Source organism: Copidosoma floridanum, unplaced genomic scaffold (assembly GCF_036245765.1).
Source record: "Copidosoma floridanum isolate Cflo_tuat_1 unplaced genomic scaffold, Cflo_Japanese_pri ptg000013l, whole genome shotgun sequence".
In the NCBI taxonomy this organism is placed as follows: Eukaryota; Metazoa; Arthropoda; class Insecta; order Hymenoptera; family Encyrtidae; genus Copidosoma; species Copidosoma floridanum.
Genome location: NW_028321890.1, coordinates 35,765,671 through 35,790,309, shown reverse-complemented (window position 1 = coordinate 35,790,309; position 24,639 = coordinate 35,765,671). Strand labels below are relative to the sequence as shown.

General features: G+C 37.9%; 1 protein-coding gene across 1 annotated transcript; it reads left to right on the top strand.

The window, feature by feature from the left end:
* Nucleotides 1-18,902: 18,902 nt before the first annotated feature.
* LOC106646912 (protein argonaute-3) lies at nt 18,903-24,639 on the top strand. Its single transcript, XM_089591238.1, has 16 exons — nt 18,903-19,389; nt 19,555-20,411; nt 20,498-20,548; nt 20,689-21,024; nt 21,096-21,293; nt 21,368-21,491; nt 21,623-22,155; nt 22,235-22,354; nt 22,430-22,709; nt 22,777-22,932; nt 23,003-23,162; nt 23,246-23,342; nt 23,423-23,589; nt 23,688-23,955; nt 24,079-24,263; nt 24,352-24,639. The coding sequence occupies exons 1-16, from the start codon at nt 19,377-19,379 to the stop codon at nt 24,443-24,445; spliced, it is 3,639 nt and encodes a 1,212-aa protein (XP_089447364.1). The 5' UTR covers nt 18,903-19,376; the 3' UTR covers nt 24,446-24,639.

Here is a 24,639-nt window from a genome sequence, read left to right as displayed (position 1 = left end):
TTTATATACTTAGAAATCGTAAGTCCAAAGCACCATGTGGCACAACAATCCACGTAGTGTGTGCAAGCACATGGGGTCTAACATAAGCTTCGAGTCACGCGATATATTTTTTTTTACACTCGTCCGTGTAAAAACATATATGACTCTCACGTGCGCGCAAACAGATCGAAACGAAATAACCACCCATTTCCGAGTTATTGAGGGATAAAAATTGAAGGGGAGTGTGTATGGGTAACAATGAGATTAAAAATCTTGATCGTCGCTCCCTCGTTTAACGTATAACCGATTAACGAAAAATATGTAAGAAAGGCTGCAAATGTGGCAAAAGAACGAAAGAGGAACAAACAAACCCGGTCACCCACTCCGTGTGATCAAGTGGGAAAAAACGAAGCGCGAGAGAGAGAGGAGCTTGCAAGGATACATGGGTTGTTGTAACGTATACCATATGTACACATATATATATAGGCGTTAAGTTAGCGTGTACGAATATGCGAGTAAGGCAGCGAGAGAAAGAAAAAGAAAGCCGACAATCGATAGGACGCGTATAGCTTTTATAGTACCTATACATACGTGTAAACTGTTACCCAGCGAATATATGCCTATGTATCAATATATATATATACATACACATATGCTACTTGGTAGGTATGTACTGGTACTACTCCCCTTTTTCCCCCTAATTGATGTACAAACGTCGTGTATTATATGTACATATATATACACAAAAGGAGAAGAAGAAGAAATAAGTTAGGTAAGTAGGTACAAGACGGAGGTAATGCTGGTTTTGATGCTAGCCTCATATACATATACACGCACCATCCTCTGCAGCGCCGATACGTGTGATATTATTGCTTCGATTTTTTACCTGGTAGGTAGGTATATGATAATAGCAGCGCGCAACAACAACCCCCTCCCCCCCCAATGTTCCCATAGCTGTGATAGGTAACGGATATACATATACACCTAGTTACGCCTCCTCCACTTACCGAGGGATATGACTAATCCTGTCGAGCAAAAGGTTCAACGTCTGCGAAAGACACGTTCAGCTTACAGAAAAAAAAAGAGCGAATCTTGGTTACCCTCCAAAAAAAATGAGAGAGAGGGAGAGAGAGATAATTATATACGTTTACATAAAAAAAAAAAAAAAAAAAAAAACGTGTTTAGAAAAGAAAAAAAATGTAAGCGAGCTTTTGAGGTATAAGTAGGTACCTATATTCCGGGGCAGATCAGCATGACTCCCAGGGCGTCTATGGTTGTATTACCTGTATGCCGTAGTTTGTGATAATGCACTGCGCGAAAGATCAAACTTCAACGACGTGGGGGAACATCGGCGATCTATAGGTGTATCCGCCGATGTCTCTCTCCTGCAAGCTCTACGCGCTATTTTTTTTTTTTTTTTTTTTTTTCTATTCCTCTTCACGTGCACACACCGCGCTTTTCTAACCAAACACGCAGTTTGTAACACGCACTCACTTACACACCGCGCACTCGTGTGCTTTATTTCTCTCGAGCTTCATAGGTATATATTCTGGGTAAGTACAACCCCCAACAACAACAGTAGCATCGAGCAGTAGCTGGCAAAAAGTCTCTCGAGCTTTTCCGTACGGCCAAGAGCACACGCACTGGCACTTGGACGCGCGACTGCGTATAGGCCGAGGTGCTGCTGCGACGACGATCCGCACCATATACCTATATGTTACGTCGACTGCCGCCCCGTGGGCCGTGGGCTTGCCTTTGCGGCGATGCTTTGCACGCCCAGTATAGCAGGTATATACACCTCTGCGATACGTTGGTATAAGGTAGGTGTGTGTGCAGTATGTATACAACAACAATGCGAAGGTGCGTGTGAGGACACACGCTATGTTTATTATTGGAGCTGTATGTGTGCGCAGCACAAAAAAACAGGCCGGGATGGACGGAGAGAGAGAGAGAGAGTGGACACCCGGCGTCGGGGGGAGCTTGCGGCAAGTGTCGCGCGGCGTCGCCATCGGGTGGACCGTTCGAAGGGTATAATATACGCTTACCGACTACCTTGCCGGCTACAACAATCGGCTCGGCGGAGCTTTTTTTTTTTTCTCCCCCACCTGCTCGTCTTTTATTCGATGAGCAGCTCCGGGTGTAGTCGGTTGATACAGGGACTGGTCGAATATATTGGGTCTTGGTGTCCTTTTTGGCGATTACGAGACTATCAACTGCCTATACGTGGTTTATCGATTATCACGGTCATGGACAATATGATCGTTTTCTTCGTTTGTCGCGGCAGGTAAAGTCGCTCGGCAAAGCTTTTCACGTATGATACGTCAAATTTGCCACCCTGCAAGCTCAAATCCACACTAAATGGTGTTTCCAATGGGTATCGTATTTTTTAAATGTATACGACTTTTTTTTTTCTCAATCGAAACAAAATTTGTATAGTACCATTGTACCTAGAATATCCTAAATGTTTTCGTGTGCAAACAGAAGATACATTTTTTCAGAATAATATTGCGGACAGATGAAAAACAAAAATGTATGAGCTTTGAGTATTTATCTTTCATTTCCACTCAAAACAGTTCAACTGGTATACATATACAAAAGAAGTATGTACAGGTGCCGTTTTTTCTGCGTAAACAAATTTTTTATATTCTATAAAAAAAAAAAAAAAATTGTATTCAACAATATTTGTGCAAAAACTTTTTGTTTCCCAGAATAAAAACTTCAATTTGAAGCTACAATAGAGCGATTTACCTTTTTTTTTGCGCTTCACCCAAACGTACATGTAAACAAACAAAGTATTGTCACATAAGCTAAAAAAAAAAAAAAATCCATATAGGTACACCGCATAAATATTATGTATGAACCTAACGTCATCATAAGCACGTCCTATATACTCGTTACAAAAGAAAAATCCTCGTGTGCTCTCCCAATCGCATATACTATATATATACATCACAAGTACGTAATATAGATGACAATTTGAGCACTTATTAACAGCAATTATGTATAACATATTGAAACGAACAAACTTACCTCGCTGTGGCCGCGTGACAGCGCTGCGCGACATTGTTCGCGACTGGTTCGCGTCGTCGGTCCCCGAAACAGCGACGGTAACAGTTGAGGTAGAAAAGCAAGCAGCGCCGGGGTGGCAGTAATAGCCGAGTGGTCAACAGAAGCCCGAGGTACTTGGGCGTCCTCGGCGGCGTCTCGGGTCTCCCCGGCTCGGGGGGGGCTCGTGGCGGGCCGACTGCACCCCCGAGATCGGCGTCCATGTGGTCACCTCCCCGGGCAGCGCCACCGCTGCCGCCACCGCTCGGTACGACCGATGGGAGCGGGACTGGTTTTCGTTCTATTGGCGAAAGCAGCAGCAGCGGTCGACCGGTAGCCGGCTGCTGGAAGTGCCGCCACCACCGCCGCCGCTCGACTCCCCCGCACGGGGCTTGCGACGCTCATCCACGCCGGCTGTCCTCGATCCTCACTGCGAACAATCATATCGACGAGCGTACACAAATTATACATCATTAATTATACTTGAGTATAATGATGAGCTTCAAGTATATTCATCGCTATTACGATGGAATTAAAAAATGAAACAGGACGAGATAAACGATTAAAACCAAACCCAAAGATGAGGAGCTTTTTGCTACAGGAGAAAATGTTATTTTGCCAGGGATCAAATCAGTATGAAACACCACCTATTTTTTTTTTTTTTTTTTTTTTTTCCCCCCTCAATGACTGTAATATATATATACATATAATTCCCTAAATCACAGTGATCTAATTTTAACTGATTTGTTTGAATCGGTGAACGCGAAGAGTCACGTATCGGATGATCACTTTAAAAGAGTGACACGTGTGTTTTTCGTTTTTTCGATCGTCATCGTACAGGTATATGTATATACTCTATACGCCCAAAAACCAATTCAGGTGTATATACTTAATATGTGTGTATCATCGAGGAAAAGCACGGAATATAGAGGAATGAGCACATGAATTGTTAACGCGAGAGCCCACCTAACTAGTCAAACACTTGTTCCCCTTCGAATCCATCAGCAAACGACCAAGCAGGGGGTAAAAAATAAAAAAAAAATAAATAAAAAAATCGTTGAAAAGTTTCAAGTTACGCGTATATAGACAACATTATGTATTTGTTTGTGATACTATATACATAGTCCGCGGAAATATATTGGCGATCGATGGGTGTATAGAGCCGCCGGTCAATAATATAAGCCCCTCTCTCGCGTGGGTCACTCTCGACGAATGTCACGGTATGTGTGTAGGTTCGCGCGCGGCCCACCCCCCTGTTCCGTCTCCTTAGCCCTCGTTCTATTGACTTATCGTTAAATTATCATTCACATTGTTGTGGGCTCTCGAAAGGAACAACAACGATACGAGCTGCGACTCGCTTTGCTCTATATAGAGAGAAAGAGGTAATTAGTGTATTGGCTCGTGATCTATGGTCATCGCTGCTATATAGGAGCACTTGCGGGGGAAAACGAATAACGTACAAGTACCTTATTGTAATGTATACGCCTCGTTCGCATCTGATGCACTCTCTCTCTCTCTGAGCTACCGGCGTTCAACCGTGTGTGACCGTTGATCGATCCATTCATCCTCATGCACCGCGTTTGTACACATTTACACACGTGTGCGCCGATCCGATCGCTAGCTCATTCTCTTGCTCAACTGTCGTGTGTATATATACATAGATATGGCCTCAGCCAAGGACAGTGTCACGGTCGCAAGGCCAATATGTATTTTATACTTTTTCGCGCGCCCGGGGAATCCCCTATCTCTTTCGCTTTCACCTATGAGTGCATCGGTATGTACATATTATATATAACATATAGAATTGTGTGCGCGATCCCGCGAATATAACGATATATTTTTTTGATTTAAGTTCGTGTATACGTATATACACGTAAGTATATATACGCGTTGCGCGTAATGTATATATATATATAACTATCAGTTGCGACTATATGCCACACGTGTGCGTAGTGCATACCTACGACTTTTTTCTATGGTTTAAAGGTCGCGCGAGCGACAGTTTTCGGCTGAATAATTCAATCGCGTCTGAACTTTGTTTTTAATTGCCGCGATACACGTGGCGGTTACGTTTCACAAATTCATGATATTCATATAAAATATAAAGTATAATACTTTACATAATAAAAATATATCGTTGGTACAGGTGGGGGGTGTTACATTTGTTTTGTCCTCGTCCGAGCTTGGGACTGTTGAACGTCCGCAATTTTCGTTGGGGTGCATACTTACTTATTTTTATACAGGCTTATAACAGTTTTTACGTTTTTAGACTCATCCGAGTAATTTTCATCCGACTGAGCGGAAGAACGATTGATAATTACATCTCAACGGGTTACAGGAACATTTATGATTTGTTTTTCGGAAGATTTCATAAAAGGGAAAAAATATTATCTGGTCAATCGGTGTTTTTTCTCCATAATTTTGCACATTGAAGTTTTACGCAATTATAAATTTTTTTTTTTTTTTCCTACAAAAAGTTGTAGACCGTATCGAAAAACTTTTTTTTTTTTTTAACAAAAAGTAATAATCAATTTCTTAAACTCAACAAATGGTACTGTCGTGAATTTTAAAATAATACGAAATTTTCATACATATACTTGAACAAATAATTATTTTTACGTTAAAAAAAAAAATCTTAAAAGTTGTAAAATATCATACGATACATTTGCAAGACAGTTGTGTGCACATATTTCTTTTACTAGAGTAAGAGAATCGATTTTCTTGAATTTTGTTATTTAGAAACAAAAATCAACCGATACAAAAAATTTTCTTGAAACGAAGTAGTATTAACTAGAAAATTTTTGTTTGAACGAGCTTCTCGCTTTTCACCACTACAAAAATACCTAACGACTGTCTGTAAAAATGTAGATTTACAAATGTAAATAATTTCACGACGACCACAGAAAAAACTATAATTAATAATACCTTGCTCATTTCATGTGTCAACGTATCTGATAACGCAGCCAAATACGATTCTCACTACATTAACAATGTATCCAGCCAAACCGTATGTATATATATATATATGATGTCCATAAACAACAGGTAAGCAGCATCATTCGTTTTTCACAAAAAATGAAAAAACTAAATTTTATTATACTCTACACTTGTGTTATACACAAACATGAAAAAAAAAAAGAATAAAACATAACATAGCAACTGTACGGATCAATGGCACAAAGCTCAACCAGGAAGACCAACCTACCGCTATGCCTATACGTTCACTGCGAAATACAAGCACGTATATATTATGTGTTCGACCAAGGTGGAAAGCATCAATTTCCGGGCTTGTGTGGTGATTTTAGTTATTAACATCGACTTGTCGTTACACTCGCGTATCCTTGAGCAGAAAAAAAAAAAAAGAAAAAAAACTGTAAAGTACACATTAGAGTCTAAAGTTTCGTTGGTTCACCGGCAGGTTGATCGCATAGGTCGAACTATCGCGAGGGGGCGGGTGCATTATTCATTAACATTGGCAACTCATAATCGCGTCTTACGATACCCTAAGGTATAGGAACGTATTACACGTACATGATGAAAGTATCGACTGATGCCCGAAGGATGAACAGCACCGTCGACGCAATCGGGAAGATTCAATGCCACGACCATTACACTTTGTCGTTAAAATTTTTTATTTTATAAATCCATGAAAAATTAACCAAAATGACGAGGCGGAAAATTATTATTATTATTTTTTTTTATTTCTAAGAAAAATCTTAATGAAAATCGCAATTCACCACGGAAAATTCGCGAGTACTTATGAGGTAAGAAGGACGCATCGAGGGTTTTGCCATTACCGAAGATCTTTAAATAGCGGAGCTTTAATCGCTACAATGAAGTTTTATTTCACTTAAATGAGGAGCAGAGCTGACAATGAAAGAGAACTATTATCTCCGTTTCGCGGAACAAAGTTGCCGTTGTTGTTGTTGTTGTTGTTGTGCGAGAAAAAAAAAAATTAATGTGAATTGAAAAATAATTCTCGACTACTCGCGAAAACAGATGTTTGGATGTTTTATTTCGCAAATCGTGTGTGCAGCACATGTATATATACATATATAGTATTGATAATTTTCAAGGCGAGGGTCGATTAGACGTAAGGAAAATTCCTATGGACATTATGATACTTGTGGGTATACACTTGACTTATTCATTCGAAACGAGGAAGTGGACAGTGAAACGTAAAGCCCCAACAGTAAAGCTTTAGAGAGAGAACTTGGGTGTTGAAAAATTAAATGGACTGTAGGGCTGTGGAAGGAAAAATCACGACGGAGGAAAATCAACTCAGCTAGTCTAACGTCCATCAAGATAGAACACACCGATTCACCTCGAGATTCATGGTGATATAAAAATATGTGGAAACCCACGCACAAGATAAAATACATGTACTATTCAAGAAAAAATATGATACAATTATGTCGACGCTACGTACACTCGAAAACATAGAGAGACACGCGTAGGTGCGGCAGATTACTCAATCGTTCCATCGTTCCCGTATGATCGTTCCAATAAAAAAAAAAAAAAACGAATGCATGTTAATCACAGAATTACCACGGTCGGCGTACACGTGATTCACGAGAAAAATGTTTTCTTTGCAATTATACATTCAGCGCTGAATCGGTCAGATATTACGTGCAGGTTTCTTATGATACTCGTTATTTATAACGATGATTCACCTGTGATTCCGAGCTACCACCAGAGAGGTGAGACAAAAAACACATCTTGTATCTCACTAATCTGTGTACTGCATTTTTTTTTATCTCACCTGGGAATCCGACCAACATACCCATCGGTGGAATTACAGTCGCGAGGAAAGTCTCTTGCAACGGCGTCTTAAACCGACCCGCGAAAAAGGAAGAAAAATAGACGAAGGGAGGGAACAAAAGCGCAAAAGCTCAATTTAATGTATACACCCGCGGGCGTTGGCGCGCAAGTGAAATCGTCGCGTGTGCGTCGCCGACAAATCGGAGGAAAAGCAGAGCAAAATATATTGTATATATAGGTACAGTTCCAAGGTTCGACCGGAGCTTTCCAAAGAGCTTTTCCATCCGCTCGACGCGTCCGTCTCGTCCGCGAGTTGTATCGCCGTATCGGCGCCGCACTACCGATGGAATGCACACTCACACCTACATATATATACCTGTATACAATGTACCTCCTCGTTTACCGCACCGAGTTGATGATGGCACACGAAGCGTAAATTGCAGAAACGCTAATGCTAATCTGATTCTATAAGCTGCGTAGGTATATATTCGTAATACAAGGGCGCACCGATAAGTTTATTGACCATAATAATGGTTGGATTGACCATTCGAGGAACGAGAAAAAAAAAGAAAAATTATTGTTTCACACTTTTTTTTTTTTTTTTAGGGAGGAAATTGACGGGACTGGTGTGTTATGGACGATAATTTTTTGAAATTGTTTGATTCCATGGTTTTGCGAGCGTGTGTAGAAATACAAGTGTATCCCCCTTAATTGTGTCAACGCCTGCAACTGTCCAAATGAATGCGAATTGATCAACAAGAAAAATACGATTCGTGGATAAAAACAGAAAACGTATCGAAACGTCAATGGAATAAAAAAACATTGATAATCGACTATGACAACAAATAAAAAATAAAAATAAAAAAATGTAAGCAGCGGTGCATGCATATACGCGACGTAACATCGTTTACCCTGGATTATCGAACGCATACACGTACGTATAAATTATCGAGGGCCCTTTTTGTCAGGTAAGCATGCGATAAAAACCACGCGAAAGAACGAGAGGGAGGGAAAAAATGACACAAGGGACGAAACAACAACAACAACGATGTTGGTATGAAAATGGGTGGATGCACACGCGAGTTATGTCGGTGTGTGTACAAACGCGCACGCGATTTCGTCACACTTACACGGGTAGAATTCTGATGTACAGAACTACTGCTATATGTCACATGGAAGACACTTGCTCGTTTTCTACCCGTGTTGGTGCTTTTATTTACGGCATATGTGAGGAATTCTCCTTTCATTCTTTACTTTTCAGGCTACCCAAAAGTGCCAATTTTTAATTTTAAGCTACACCTCTTTATTAATTTTTTTTTTTTTTTTTATTGGTAGTAACCTAAATAGTGGAAAAAATGATATTATTTTACATTTAATGCTGAAAAAAAATGTACAAAGACCTGAATTGCGTGTTCTTGGAATTTTTTCTACTATTTAGGTTACCACCAATAAAAAAAAAAAAATTATCAAAGAGGTGTAGCTTAAATTAAAAATTGTCACTTTTGGGTAGCCTGAAAAGTAAAGAATGAAGAGAGAATTCCTCATATATAAATATTATGTCAAACAATTGTATTACGTTTATATAGGAGATTAAAAGGGAGTTACGTGTTTTTTGCATGTTATTTGATCATGTAACGATTCATGGATTTATAAAAATATATTATTTACCGTGAAAAAGCTATTTCGCGTCGACTACAAATTATATTGTAGACAAGTAGTCGCGAGCCTACCGGATCATTTCTAACATATCACTCAGGAATATTATTACATCGTTAGCAAAAACAAAAAAAAAAAAAAAAAAAAAAAAAAAAGGAAAAGACAAGCAAACATGATTAAGAGCAACGATGGTTGTTCAAACCCAATTTACATGCGCGTGTATCTATTTCGTCCTATTAAAAATAAGTACGGCTGTCGATTCGAATCGACCGCAAAGGCACCTCCGAAAGATAGCAAATTTCCCATTCGATCCTCGTGTGTAGAACAAAACAAACATCGCCGCGCAATTAATACATACGATTGAGCGATCGCGCACATGTGTATAGCCAGTAAACACCCTAAAGTTGGTGTGTGTGCAACCATATATATATATACGAGAGACAGAGTGTAACGTACACTTATCTGCAAAACAATCGAGAGATAATGTCGTCCACGAGCTCGCCATTATTCCTATGCACGCAGCAGCGGGCGAATAAAATTCGTCGCGAAGAGAGAGAGAGAGCTCTCGTTAAGCCGTGTATTTGTATTTATACTTTGTGACATCTCTCGCGATGTTTTTTGTCCCCTAACGAGCGGCACCGACAATGTTTTTACATTATACAACAGGAGAAAGAAGAGAAAGAAAAAAACACACACCCTGTGTCTCGATTGCTCGGCAAATTCGTTCCTCATTAGCGAGTGGTATTTACCTGTAGTTATGGAGGCCCTGTATAAATAGTATATTCGATGATACGATCGATTTGCATGATTTGGGCGTCTCGGCTCAGCAGGAATTGGGAGAGCACGTGCGTTTATAATGCGTGTCCGATAAGATTTAAAAGAAAAAAAAAGAAAAAAAAATTCAGTCGGTATAATATAGTACAGAAGTATAAATATACAGTGCAGGCACGAGGTGCGTGCGTCTATAGTGTGCGAAGAGAGCGAGCTATAAGGCCTGTTGAGGCACAATTTCGAGTAGATTGTTTAATCTAAGTCGGCGTCACTTCTCCGCCGCCACAGGCGCGCTCGGATACAGCCGGAGTAGCCTAGTTTCGCGGCATCATGACTGTACGCGTGGGCGTTGCGTGAATTTTTTTACAATACATTTGTTGAAATTCATACAAAAGTATACTGCGATGTTGGTGTAATTTTTTTTTTTTTTTTTTTTTTTTTTTTTTTTTTTTTTTTTTTTTTTTTTTTTTTTACAGAGATCATGGACAGAGTCAAGAAGTTGACACGTTATGATGATCATTCATATACGGCATCACGTGTGTTTCATATGTATTAAAATTGTGATAAATTATTTAAGCATTGTAACATTTTCCAGTAAATTTTTAAATATAACGTTGTCTGAATTATAATATGCTTTTTTAATATTTTTAGTTAAAAAATTAATTATTCTAATATTGTCGACGATATTGATTCAACGAAAAAAAAAAAAAAAAATTTCAAGTATGAATATTCCAGAATGTAGGTGTGTCTAATTAACTTTGCCACTATAGCGTATAATTTGTTATGTTCATTGCCAGCGCGTGCGCACAATGCTGATCTTTATACTCGAAACGTCGTGTGTTTTTATACAAACATCATTTTACTCTGTCGTGCCTTCATTCCTCCATGAAGGTTTTATTGCTAAAATTCTAGCCGCGATAAGAAACAAATCATATAAAAGTTTAAATAACCGAGTTGACAAATAATTTTAAAACAAGTGAAAACAAAAAGAAGAAAATCGTCTCAATGCCTGAGAATCGATTATAATTAATTGACCACGCAAAAATTACCATGACATTTATTCTTAATGAAAAAATTTGGTATTGTAATAGCATGGACACAAGAAGCGTCGAGTCACTTGAAACAAAAGTAAAATTTAACAGAATTGATCAAAATAAAAGTTATACACCAATATGTATCACGTTATAAAAATAATAGATTAACAAACGGAGAAACAAATTGACGTGCAATAAAATATCGAGAAAAGTGATGATACCCGTGTGTATTTATTGTTATCCGAATACATGGTACGTAATACCTGCACAGACAAGTGTACACTTATCAGTACATAGAAATAAATCATCTTGGATCGGCGACAAACAATGACAAGCTCGAAAACCAAAAAATACGGTGTCAGCTCATTTGAACTCTCCACTGCGAGAGTTCAATTTTAATTAAAACGCGTCTCGGCGCGGCTGTCGCATGAAATAAAAAAAACGTTTGCTCAAAGCCGCATAATGAGTTCAGTGACCATCACCGCTCAACAGAGAGGAACAGCTACTTATATACCGAGCTGCTCTTTTAACTCCTTTGCTGCATGTGATTATCACTGTCATCGTCGCTATTCGTCGTATGCGTGCATACTGTGGGAATAATTGAAATACATGTATATTCAGTCGGTATACTAGCGCCACTGACGTGGGACTCCCCTCATCGATCTGTTAATTGATATGATTTCTCTCATTTGTCCACGCGTGCCTCTGTCATGCAGTATCTAATATTAATTTGATTGCCCTCTTCAGCTCTACGCATATCATACCAGTAATATCAGCTACACTTTTTTTTTTTTTTTTTTTTCATAGTGACAATAATGGTTTGTATCTTAAACGGTTTAGATTGTAATATTACCGAGGCCGCATTGTTTATTCTTCATATATTTGTTAAACGATAGGAGATTTTATCGTAACGATGGAGAAGATAATGTAATGCGCTTTATCTACGTTCAAAACATCCCAAGTTGTTATTTGTATTGTGAGATATTCGTTGACAACCTTTACGATGGAGCTATGTAATTTTAAAATATTAAATTTTACCTGTATATTCATCTATCGTGTTCATCGTAAATAACGGATACTTTTTCAACGATAAAAACGTTATCGTATCTCTAAACAGAAAAAAAAACGTTTCAATAAATTTTTCATGATTTCGATAAAGTTTGTCATTCTTTAGCTGCATTACTGGGCCGAAAGTATGGTTCAAAACGTCGGATATAAATGTGTGGATGATGACATAAGCCAAAGTTATAACTTTTTCGAGCAAAAGACACGAGGAAATTTGTTGATAAAGTTTTACCAAAAAATGTCCCGAAGCTATTGATTCGACCGAAAAGGAATCAATATGCAGTGGTAAGTATTACCTTACATCACTAATTGTTGAAAGATATGGACACATAGGTTTTTTGTGATAATTCGTTAAAAATATTTCTTTATTCAGAGTCTTGGTACAAAACGTATTTTTGTTTGGAGAGTTTTCAGTAAAAATAGTACGTAATAAGCGATATCCATAGATAATTCGATAAACACTATTATTGTAATGGATTACAAAGATGATAATTTTATGATTAACTTTATCGTGGCCACGTGAGCGGTTAAATAAGTCTTCATACGTACACATCCTGTTTAGATGTATACAATTATTTGATAAATTATTATGAGTGTAACGAATTCGATAACAAAATTACGTGTTACGGTGTATTATTCGACGAAAAAAGTACGTTTTATTCTACGAGGAGGTAGAAAAGGGGTTTAAAATTTTGTCTAAAAAGAACGGCATATACGTATAATTTAACGGTCCATATCAATGAATTTTTTCAAAACTTCTCCTGACTTCCTGCACTAAACGATAAAAGTTGAAAAAAAAAAAAAAAAAAAAAAATCACCCGATAAGTAACGCACACCGTCGAAGGATCCCCATACCGCGTCGGTTTGTGTGATCTGTGCCGTATGACGTCATGCATACATCTCAAGAATCGCAATCTCCCGCGAGCGCGTTTATACACGCATGAAGTCATCGTCGGATGTAAAAAAAAGTAAGTACACACGACTCACGCGTTACGAAAGGTAAAAAAATTTCCACATGACATACGTACTGAAATTTTGGCCAATTCAATGTTCCGGACAATCTGGGCGACTCACGAGAAATTCCTCCTCCTTCCCGTAATTTTTCATAGTCACCCTTTTCTTTTTTTTTTTATTGTTATCAAATTGTGCCACGTGTTAGCACACAACGTCGCACTTTCACGGCTTCACTCCCGACACGCGCGCTCGCGAGCAACACACTTTGTCAATCCACGAATTAACAATTTATATTATTCATGGCCGCACTTTGTGTCACTTTGTTTAGTTTCCAGGACCCGCACTTTCGGCGAGATATCTTTTGTACCGCCCTGAAAACACACGTGGAATTACAACCGATCGATTGCCACGGATGATGGGGGGAAAAACCAAAGTGTCGAGGACCGAGAATAGAGAAAAAATGTCCCAACGGCCAAGGTAATACAATGTAGCACTCGCGTACAGCAAACGAGAACACGAGCAAAAAAAGATCGATCAAAATGGTAACCGGAGAGAGAGAGAGAGAGAGAGGAAAAGGGGGTAGAGCCGAAAACCGCGTCCGGTCCGTACTTATATACAGCGAGTAAATATACACGAGGTGTGTACTCGAGGCACTGCTTCGGCTCGCGCCGTTCACGACTCACGACTGACTGTCCGCGAATTCGCTTTTGCGCCGGCCGGCTCTCGGTTTCCCTCTCTTCCCGCGCGTTCAATGCTTGCGAGCATGTGTGTTTTTATGCTCTCCCTCCATTGAGTAGAATATGAGCGGCATGAGCGCACGTTGCAAAAGCTCTTGCGGTATATATATATATATATATATATGTGTGTGTGTGTGTGTGTGTGTGTGTGTGTGCGTGTGTGCTCGATCGTGCTCGCGTGATTACAGTATAACGATCTTACGAGAACATCGAGAGAAAGAGATGAGCAGTGATAGTCCGTATATATTCCTCATTTTTGTGTGTTTTTAGGGTCAATAGGACCTGTTTTCTTTTCTCCACTTTGATTCGAATCGTCGAGGATATATGTATGGAAATACACGAAACGTCAACTTTGTCGCCTTATTGGTATTACAAGCAAAGATTGGAACGGGACGATGAGAGGGCACTTTTTGTCATCCGACGATAAAATTACCATTTTACTTATTTCCCTCTCTCTCTCTCTTTGTTATTCCAAAAAAAAAAAAAAAAAAAAAGAATTGATTTTCAAATTTTTGGCGCATTAGAAAACAATTGACACGCGTACTTATATGCATATCAGCAGATGGGGGGTGAGACATTTCTTTGCGCAAAACAATTTTTTTTTGTATCTTAAACTTCCCATGGCGGCTGTATCGAATTGCAAAAATAATTTACAGCGCGTGTACGAAGCGGGCCTCACTCTCTATAAAATCACTGCGTATCATATACATATACGTGATCGCGTTGATCGAATTTACCTGTTATTTAATTTTTAGTCAATTATTAGTTAAATAAATTTATTAACTGTTTGATGTATCCCAACGCGTTGAAAAACAAAAAAAAACAAAAAATACAAGCAAAACAATTTGTGCAGCCTTGCTGTGTTGATGTTTTTTTCTGTCTGTCTATTAGATTAGTATAGAGTTATTATTGAGGTATTTGATGAACCATCGATTTCATTTTTTTTAAAGCTCTTATCAACACTTGAATTTACAAACAACTTTGTACAATACACGTAAATTAAAACTCTTTTTTTGAAACCTACTACTACTTACACGCTTACATTTACCAACAAAAACTTCAGTATACATTTAAACAATTCGAGGTTAACAACATTACTGTCATTGTGTAACTTTGAATGGTGTTAATGATCACTGCATCAGATATTCTGTTTTTAATTATAAATGATGATATTATATTCATTTAATATTCACATGTCATTATTATTATCATGCACATTTATGTGCGTACGCTCTTAATTTATTATTATTATTATTATGGTTTTATTTTTAATAGACGAATGATTTCTTTATCTCCGCTACTAATATGCAAATACATATATAATATGTATACACATGAGAAACAGAGTTTTATAATATATGAAAACGTATATTTATCAATCAAATGGGATTGTATCAAATTGGATGCAATAGCTTTGAATATAAAATACATTTGTGTTGGTACGAGGATTATTGCTTCTTCCAGCCCCACTAAACCCATTCTACATTTTTAACAGCAAAAAGCAAAACAAAGCAATTAAACATTTTATCTCCGTCAACCACAAGCCCATTGATTGTACTCATATTCTTCGGCAGTGTAAAATTCTTTATTGTCGTAATTCATGAGTATACACCCATCCGCCCGTCAGAAGGACGAAAAAAAAAAAAAAACATTGTTCTGAATATGCATGGCGCTCTCATTGAATTCCATTTCTTTCACTTATACCGAGAGAGCCACACTAGCGAATTAATGTATTACATATACTTGTTGTTTTTTCCCAAACGAGCAGCGTAGGCAAATTGTGGCTGAGCAAAAGGAAAAAAAAAAAAAGGTACTTTGCATGAATCGATAATTAATTTACCGTTGATTCGCAATGCATGTGTATTATACCTGACGGGTATGTGATATTCTGCTTACAAAACACGCCGAAGCATTAAAATTTAATTGACATGCCATTGCTGGGATATATTTTCTCTAGAATCGCATAGAAAAAAGTAATAATGATTCAAGAACAAGACACTTTCTGTTTTATTGTTTTTTCTTTCGCATAGTTTATCTTTTGGCTCGGTTGTGGGTGACCAACGGCACTTGTCGTTTTTTCAAAACGGAAGCGCGATAACGCACTCTCGCCGGCACGAATTTGACCAAGTTTTCGTTACACTTACTTGTCCATCGTACAATCAGACCGAGCGCCGTTCCAGCCGCTCTCACACGCGATATTTTACAGTTGTTAAGTGAAAAAATTAAAAAAAAAAAAAAAAACGCCCCATCAATCGCTCGTACGTACGAATCCATTGACTGTGCATATCCCGTCCCACATGTATAAAAACACAAATTGAAATTTACAACAATAGCGACGACGGCATAGACTGGGCAGACACGCGTCAGTCCTAATTAAATCGGTATACAGGCGGTGTACACGTATAGCGTCAGAGTCACGCGTATACAAGTGCACGAGAAAGGGGAAGAAAAACAGGGCAAAGTAAACACGGATGATTGATAACAACAAAAAGGGCTATGGGGGAAAGGGACACACGTAAAATAACAAGGCCATACGTCGCAACGAGGCGGTATAAAAGGAGAAGAGGTAAAGGCGAAGATGATGATGTGCGATGGCGTGCGTGCGACGTTGTTGCCTCGACCGAGTTTCGAGGTCGCGTGACGCGTTTATAATGAAGATTCCGCAAATGGTTTTTGCTTTTCTTACGCGCTTGGTGTGGCCGATCGTTGGGTGTGTGTCGACGCACATGCGCGTAATTTTTATGTATATATAATTTTCTGGCAAATTTTCGATCGATTGAATACCAACTCGTCGTCTTCGTATATATAGTGTACAAGTGGCTCTACCCGTACACTTACCTGCTGAAAATTAAGGAAAATTTTAATATTTTAGTTGCGACCATTGACCTCGACTCAAGTGGTACAATGCCGCGTAATTACAATGTGTGTATAGACGACAAACTCGTTCTAATGGCATTGTAATAACCATTTATAATTACAGACTTGAACTTGTTTTTTTTTTTTTTTTTTTTTTTTTTTTTTTTTTTTTTTTTTTTTTCACTTAATAATGCTTATTCGTCTCGGGAATGAATTAAAGGTTAACGATGAGGTGGTTCATGTGAATATACACGCTGCACTGGTGAAACTTGTTTGCAAATCATTTTCAAACTATGCCGTCAGGTGTAGTGTGTAATTGAGAAAGTGTTATAGAAAAATATAAAAATGTCTCGACCCATGAAAAATAGACTCTTTTGTATTACATAAAAAACTGGTTGGGATGCATTTTATAAAAAAATTGCAATAAAAACATGAATAAGCGCGTAAAAACTATAACTCACACTTATAGGGGGACAAAAAGTAAAGAATGCCTTCTCTGTGTATATATACCTACATTAATTGGTTCACGGTTACCGACCCGAGGTGTTTTGGCCAATTAACTCGTGATCGGAAAAGCTACATTCTTGTTCCCCATAGCAAACCAATTTTTCATACATGTATGTATATCGCTTACTAAGGCAGGCACCAAAATTTTCCAGATGTGGAAACAAGCAAATTATTATTTATCGAGAAAAACATACAAACACGACCATTTATTATTTCCAAAACATACACCAGCAGAATGTCGGCTCTCGCAAGCGTCATCAACTATTACTTTGAATTGTTGTGATTTTCATGATATATATATATATATATGTATATCCAAGGTATATACACCTATAACTGCCTTTTCGGGGAACAAAAATATTATACAAGCTTCGCGGTCGTTTGTTTATGCATAAGTACACTTACTTGGAGGGCGTGCATGAGAAATTACACAACAAAAATCTCTAGTTGGGAGTAACGTGTATCTTAATAATGTGACAACCTTCTTTTGAGCTGCACTAAAATTTTTACCCTTCTACGGGCTTAGTGTACGATATACTTATACTTAATATATGAGAACATTTTTCAACATGCACAATGTTTTCGAATATTTTTTTTTTTTTTTTTTTTAAATGGTTAAAAAAATTTGAAAAAACTTATCAACTTAAAATTAATTTTTATGTCTAAAAAGGAACAGTAAATACACCACACTTTAATAATTACTAAGGGCATGTTTACAATTGCTATAATTTCTGGAGATGTGTGGGAATATTCTTTCTCCAAACAATGGAGCTATTCACATAGACATTTTTTGCTTATTTCATTGTGAACGTTCATATTGAAAAGGGGGTTCCATTGTTCCGCTAAACTCAAATTGAGTGAACAGACTGAACAGACCTATGCTGTGTTCTCTGTCAGTCAACATATGTTGCCTGATGGAAAAAGAGGTATAGGTCTGTTCAGCCTGTTCACTCACTTTGAGTTTAGCGGAACCGTGGAACCCCCTTTTCAATATGAACGTTCACAATGAAATAAGCAAAAAATGTCTATAATGTGAATAGCTCCAACGAAACAAGGGGATGCAGTGGTTTACACGCTGGTTATATATATTTATACACCCACACGTAAACCTGGATCCAGTTTTCATATAAATTGTTTGATTTAATAAAGTTAGAGTGTAAATATCTCTGACGAGGTCAAATACACTTTAAATATAAAAAATATACACTTGTGGTGATTGTTCATACTTCATAACCTCCTATCACGAGGTCAGAACCATAATATATATAAGTGAGATTCACGTATGACTCACGTGTGATTCAGATTCACGTTACCGGATGTGTTCCGGTAACGCTCTCCGACAACTTACCGACTACTTAATTATGTCTTACGATATCTTGCGTCATGTTTAAGTTGTCGGAGAGCGCTACTGGAACACACGGACCAGATTACCGTTAAGAGGCCTAAAGGCAGGCTACTCATGAGCTTGGCATTAGACAAGAATGTGTTGGACATGTGACGATGTGACATGCAAAGAAAACACGGCCACGGTGTAAAGTATTTCAATTGAAAATTTAATGAGGTATACTCTGTTACTCACTCTCACCATACTTATGCTGCCGAGTGTCGTATAGCTTAATTTACCGTGACTGAGGGAAGGCCCTTTTACTTTATTAGTGTTTTTCTCACCACCATCCAACTACGACTTGTCAAGTCCTGTTCAAAGGCTGCGTCAGACGAAGCTGTCCAGATTTCCGGGAATTTTCCGTACTTCCATATTATATACTATGCTATATATAGTTGCATATATATAGTTTGGTTACAAGAGACCACAATCAAAGAATGAAGAAACCGAAGATTCAATGCGAAACGAACCGAGGATAAAAGCGATTTTGTAGTGATTAACAGTATAGTGATTTATAGCTTTATCTACAAAAACGTGTTTGTTTATGAATTAGATTGCATTACTTATTGCGATATCATTCGTAAGGTTAATAAATAAGATACAAGTGCAATTTTCTCTGCATCAGCGATGACTAGAAAAGGTGAGTGCCTCATTAAATTTTCAATTGAAATACTTTAAACACGCGAGCACACTCATATTTGTTCAGTGCTAGTATTTGTTCCAACAAAATTCGTGTACAAACTAAAGTTTAATCGTTTATAATCTACCAAAAACATTGTCGATACATTTTCTATGTGAAAAAAAGGTGGAAAAAGAAATAAAGCAGGCGAAGGGAATCCTCCTGCTCATTCTACTCAAGGTGAATCTAGCTCACAACAAGGGCCACAAGCCCAAGGTGGACTCTCACAGCCAACTCAACCTGCTGCTCAGCAGCAGCAGCAGAGACCCCAGTCTCAGCCAACTCAACATGCTGCTCAACAGCCTCAGCAGCAGCAGAGACCCCAGTCTCAGCCAACTCAACATGTTGCTCAGCAGCAGCAGCAGCAGCAGAGACCTCAGTCTCAACAGCAGCAGAGACCCCAGTCTCAGCCAACTCAACATGCTGCTCAACAGCCTCAGCAGCAGCAGAGACCCCAGTCTCAGCCAACACAACATGTTGCTCAGCAGCAGCAACAGGGACATAATGTTGGGCAAGGCAAAGGAAGAGGCAGAGGCCGAGACCAACAAAGACCCACAAGTCAGTCTGTAGGAATGGCACCTCCACAAGCTGCTCCAGACCAAAGGCAACATCAAGCTTGGGGTCAGTCAGCCCAGCCTCGACAATCAGTTTGGGGAAGAGAAACTCAGCATCAGCAGCCAGCAGAACAATTAGCTCAGCCTCAGCAGTCTTTTTGGGGCCAGAAAAAACAGCAGCCACAACAACGAGAGCTACAGCAGCAACAACAACGACAAGAGACACCACAACAACAACGGCAAGAGATACCGCAACTACAACGGCAAGAGATACCGCAACAACAACGGCAAGAGATACCGCAACAACAACGGCAAGAGATACCGCAACAACAACGGCAAGAGATACCGCAACGACAGCCACAGCCACATCAACAACGACAGCCACAGCCGCAACAGCAACCAACATCTTCTCCTGGAACTCCGAGACAAGTATTAAAATAACCTATATGATATTTGGCAAGACAGGATGTGTTTCAATTTTAGTTGAAAAAATTTTTTTTTTTTGTTAAACACAGAGTTCAGATATTCAAGCGACCGCTGGTCAACTTGAAAAAATGACCATTAAGGTAAAAAATTTCAAATATTGCTCTATCCATTATTGTAGTCAGTTGTTTTACCTCACTGCTTGGTATTGCTAAATTTATTGTATTATTCGAGTTTCATCATTTATTTGTTTGAAGCATTGACATAATTAAATCGTTTGTAGGAGCAATCGCTGAGCCAATCCAAAACGGCTGCTCAAGCAAGAAAAGAATATGATTCTTGGTATGCCAAAATTCCTAAACGCAAAGATCCCATGAAAGCTGGTACGCAGGGACGACCGATTGAAGTCATCACTAATATGATGGCTGTTAGATTTGGGAAAAACTTTAGATCTAACGTTATTCATTACGACGTTGATATACAGCCAAATGTTCCCAAATATTTGATGAGGCCGGTTTTCAATAAATTAAGACAGGAACATTTTTCAAACAGATACCCAGCATTTGATGGAAAAAAGAATGCTTACTCTGCGGGAATGTTACCTTTTGGTGAAATATCGGTAATAATACAGAAAAAGAAGAAAAATCCACGTATAGTGTAAATTTGATATAAGTTTTTAATATTTTTTAGCCAACATATGAAGTGAAAATTCCAAATGAAGACGGCAGAGAAAAAGAATTCAACGTTACTTTGAAAATTGCAAACGTACTTGATTTATCATGGCTGAAAGATGTAAGACCAGGTTTACAAGATGATGAGAAAAGTCAAACTGCCATTCAGGCATTGGATATTATACTGCGCAGTGCTCCAGCATTAACATCCATAACAGTTAGTCTATCATAAAACAGTATTATATAAATTAATGAAAGAAAATCTGTAATACTCTATGATTGATCAAATAGGTAGGGCGATCATTCTTTCGTCCACCCCAAGGGCAACCCGTGTATCTTGGTAGTGGTATGGATTTGTGGGTTGGTCTTTTTCAATCTGCTGTACTAGGATGGAAACCATTTTTAAATGTTGATGGTAAGTATTTACAAAGAGGATGTAAAGAATGAGTTACTGCTTGCACTCGAACAGTTTTTTTTAAATAATCATCATTCCATTAACACCTTAGTACAAGTACAAAAATGCTCAAAGTTTAATGATTATTACAGTGGCTCATAAAGCTTTTCCAAAATCCCAAAATGTTATTGATTTGATGAAATCAATTTGTGGCATTGATAATCAGTCTGATCAAGGTGGTGGTGGCTACCAAGGTGGACGGGGTGGCAGAGGTGGTGGTAGAGGATTTGATAGGGGTGGTAGAGGAGGTGATAGAGGCGGAAGAGGAGGTGATAGAGGTGGTAGAGGAGGATATCAAGGAGGCCAAAGATATCAAGGAGATCAAGATCAAGGTGGTGGTGGTGGTGGTGAATTAACACCAGATTTAGTTCACCGTTACAGGGATGATATTGTAAAGTTTTTAAAAGGTTTGAAAGTCACGATCCAAGTTCCTGGTCAAGACCAAAGAACTCAACGCGTCAATGATCTTGTCAAATCTCCAAGAGATAATATATTTGAACGTGATGGTAATAAAATCACTGTTGAAAGGTACTATGCTATGGAAAAAAAATATAAGATCCAGTATCCAACCTTACCATGTCTCTGGGTTGGCTCTAGAGATAAGCTTATTTATGTTCCACCTGAAGTAAGCTCTTTGATGTTATATTCATTGAGAAATTCAATGTTACGTGTATAACGTGTAATTACCATATTTATTTTTACAGATATGTACGATTGTTGCGGGTCAAGCTACACAGAAGAAACTTGATGAAACTCAGACATCCAATATGATTCGTGCCGCGGCAACAGATACCGATAGTAGAAAACAAAAAATTATGGATGCTGTTAGTAACTTGAGATGAATTTTTATGACCCAATGATTATCAGAATAAACTTGTATTTAAAAACATTTGTTGCAGTGTCATCCCATGCAGCATAACCAGAATTCTTCCATGAGGGAATTTGATATTTCAATCAGTGGAGAGTTTGAAAAAGTTCCTGCTCGAGTATTAGATCCTCCCCCAATACAGTACTATAGCAATAACGTCGCTAGAGTTGCTAAGGGTGTATGGCGTGCCAACAAATTTCAAGAACCAACAAACAAAATTAGAGAAGACAACTCGTGGACTATTTTAAATGTTGATAGCAGGACGAGAGATAATGCTCTTTATAATTTGGAAAGTGAACTGAGAAGAATGGGTAAACGTATTCTTAAAATAATTGTTTCAATTGTTCAAAATCGTTAAATTTTTGTCTATCATATTAGGTCCAAATTTGGGGATACCTATTGGTAAAGCCAAAACTCCTTTTGAGACCGTACAATGGAGAGGTAACGACACCCGACCTTTGCGTGATTATTTTATGAATAACAAGAATCTGAATTTAGTCGTTGTTATCATTCCGGACACAAAAGGATATTACAGTAAGTATGCACACTGTAGCTAAAGTCTTTCGAAAATACCTAAAACTTTACCAAAATTTTAATATTCCAGGCAGAGTAAAGCAGACGTCTGAACTTAGTGTTGGTGTCCTAACGAGTTGCTTAAAAGGAAAAACAATATTTGGACCAAAATTCAACGATGCAACAGTTACAAACATACTATTGAAAATTAATACCAAGTTAACTGGTGTTACTCATTCATTGGCAAACTAGTAAAACAATAAAAATAACACTAATCAAATATAATTTATAACGAGATGCATGGAAATATGATTTTTCTTTTTTTTTTTCACAGTCAACCGTTTATGAATATTGCAAATCAGTTTATGATTATTGGTGCTGATGTCACTCATCCATCCCCAGATGCCCTTGATATTCCATCCATCGCTGCCGTAGGAAATTCATCTTGTATTTTGATTTTTAAATTTGTCATTTTATTTCGTTATTAAAATCTCATAATTTTGTTTTAAAGGTCACAGCTAGTCATGATCTATCAAACTTTAAATACAAAATTGAAATAAGATTGCAGCCTCCTCGAGAGGAAATGATTTTGGAATTGACAGAAATCATGAAAAACAATTTGTTGTATTTTTATAGGTGTAATGGACAAAGGAAGCCAACGAAATTGTTTTATTTTAGGTAAAAAAACTAAAACTTAAGATTTTGATGAACATTAATATTTTTAAAATGATACAATTTAACGTGGTTTAATAAATTTTAATCATTTTCGTTAACAGAGACGGTGTGAGTGAGGGACAATTTGGTCAAGTATTGGCAAAAGAATTGACTGCCATAAAAAGAGCCTGTAAACTCCTGGAACCCGATTACGAGCCAAAAATAACATTTTTGGTAGTCCAAAAAAGACATCACGTAAGGTTATTCCCGGCCGACCCCAGAAATAGCGATGATCGAAACAAGAATGTTCAAGCTGGAACAATTGTCGATACGCATATAACGCACCCTTCCCACATTGACTTTTATCTAATATCTCATGCCAGTATACAAGTATGCGAATTTTTTTCATTTTGTATTTTAATTCGGTTAATTAAGAATAATAATCTTCCCTACGTAACAGTATATTAAAAAAAAAAAAAAAAAAAAAAAAAAAAAAAACATTCAATTTTTTAGGGTACTGCTAGGCCTACGAAATATAGGTGCTTATGGGATGACTCGAACCTGACGGAAAACCAAATCGAGCAGCTTACTTATTACTTGTGTCACATGTTTTGCCGCTGTACAAGGTCCGTGAGTTATCCGGCACCAACGTATTACGCGCATCTTGCTGCTTTCCGAGCAAGAGCTCTTACCCAAGAGTGAGTTTGATTTTGATACATCACTAAAAATAATATTGCAACTAGAATGCCCGTGACTTTTATAAAATATGAATAATTTTCGTTTCAGCGTTAATATCGATCTCAGTAGGCTCCAACAAGAGCAGGTTAAAGTCCAGGTTAAATCAGAAATAATCGATAAATTACCAATGTTTTTCGTTTAATTCACTTCAATTGTTTATTTTTTAAAGTGCAGTCATGATAAAAGTGTCTGCACGACAATAATGTTACGGTACTTTGAATACTGTTTTTTTTTTCTTTATCTATTTCACATTTATAAATCTCAATTCTTGTGACATTTCCAGACATAAAAATTTGTTTGATGTATTTTTTCATGCGAATAAAGTAAATACTGCAT

What these genes read in the sequence shown, in the direction of transcription:
- LOC106646912 (XM_089591238.1), top strand. An exon ending in ATATTCCATCCATCGCTGCC is followed by an intron (nt 23,343 to 23,422) that starts GTAGGAAATTCA and finishes TTTGTTTTAAAG; the next exon opens with GTCACAGCTAGTCATGATCT. An exon ending in GCAAGAGCTCTTACCCAAGA is followed by an intron (nt 24,264 to 24,351) that starts GTGAGTTTGATT and finishes TTTTCGTTTCAG; the next exon opens with CGTTAATATCGATCTCAGTA.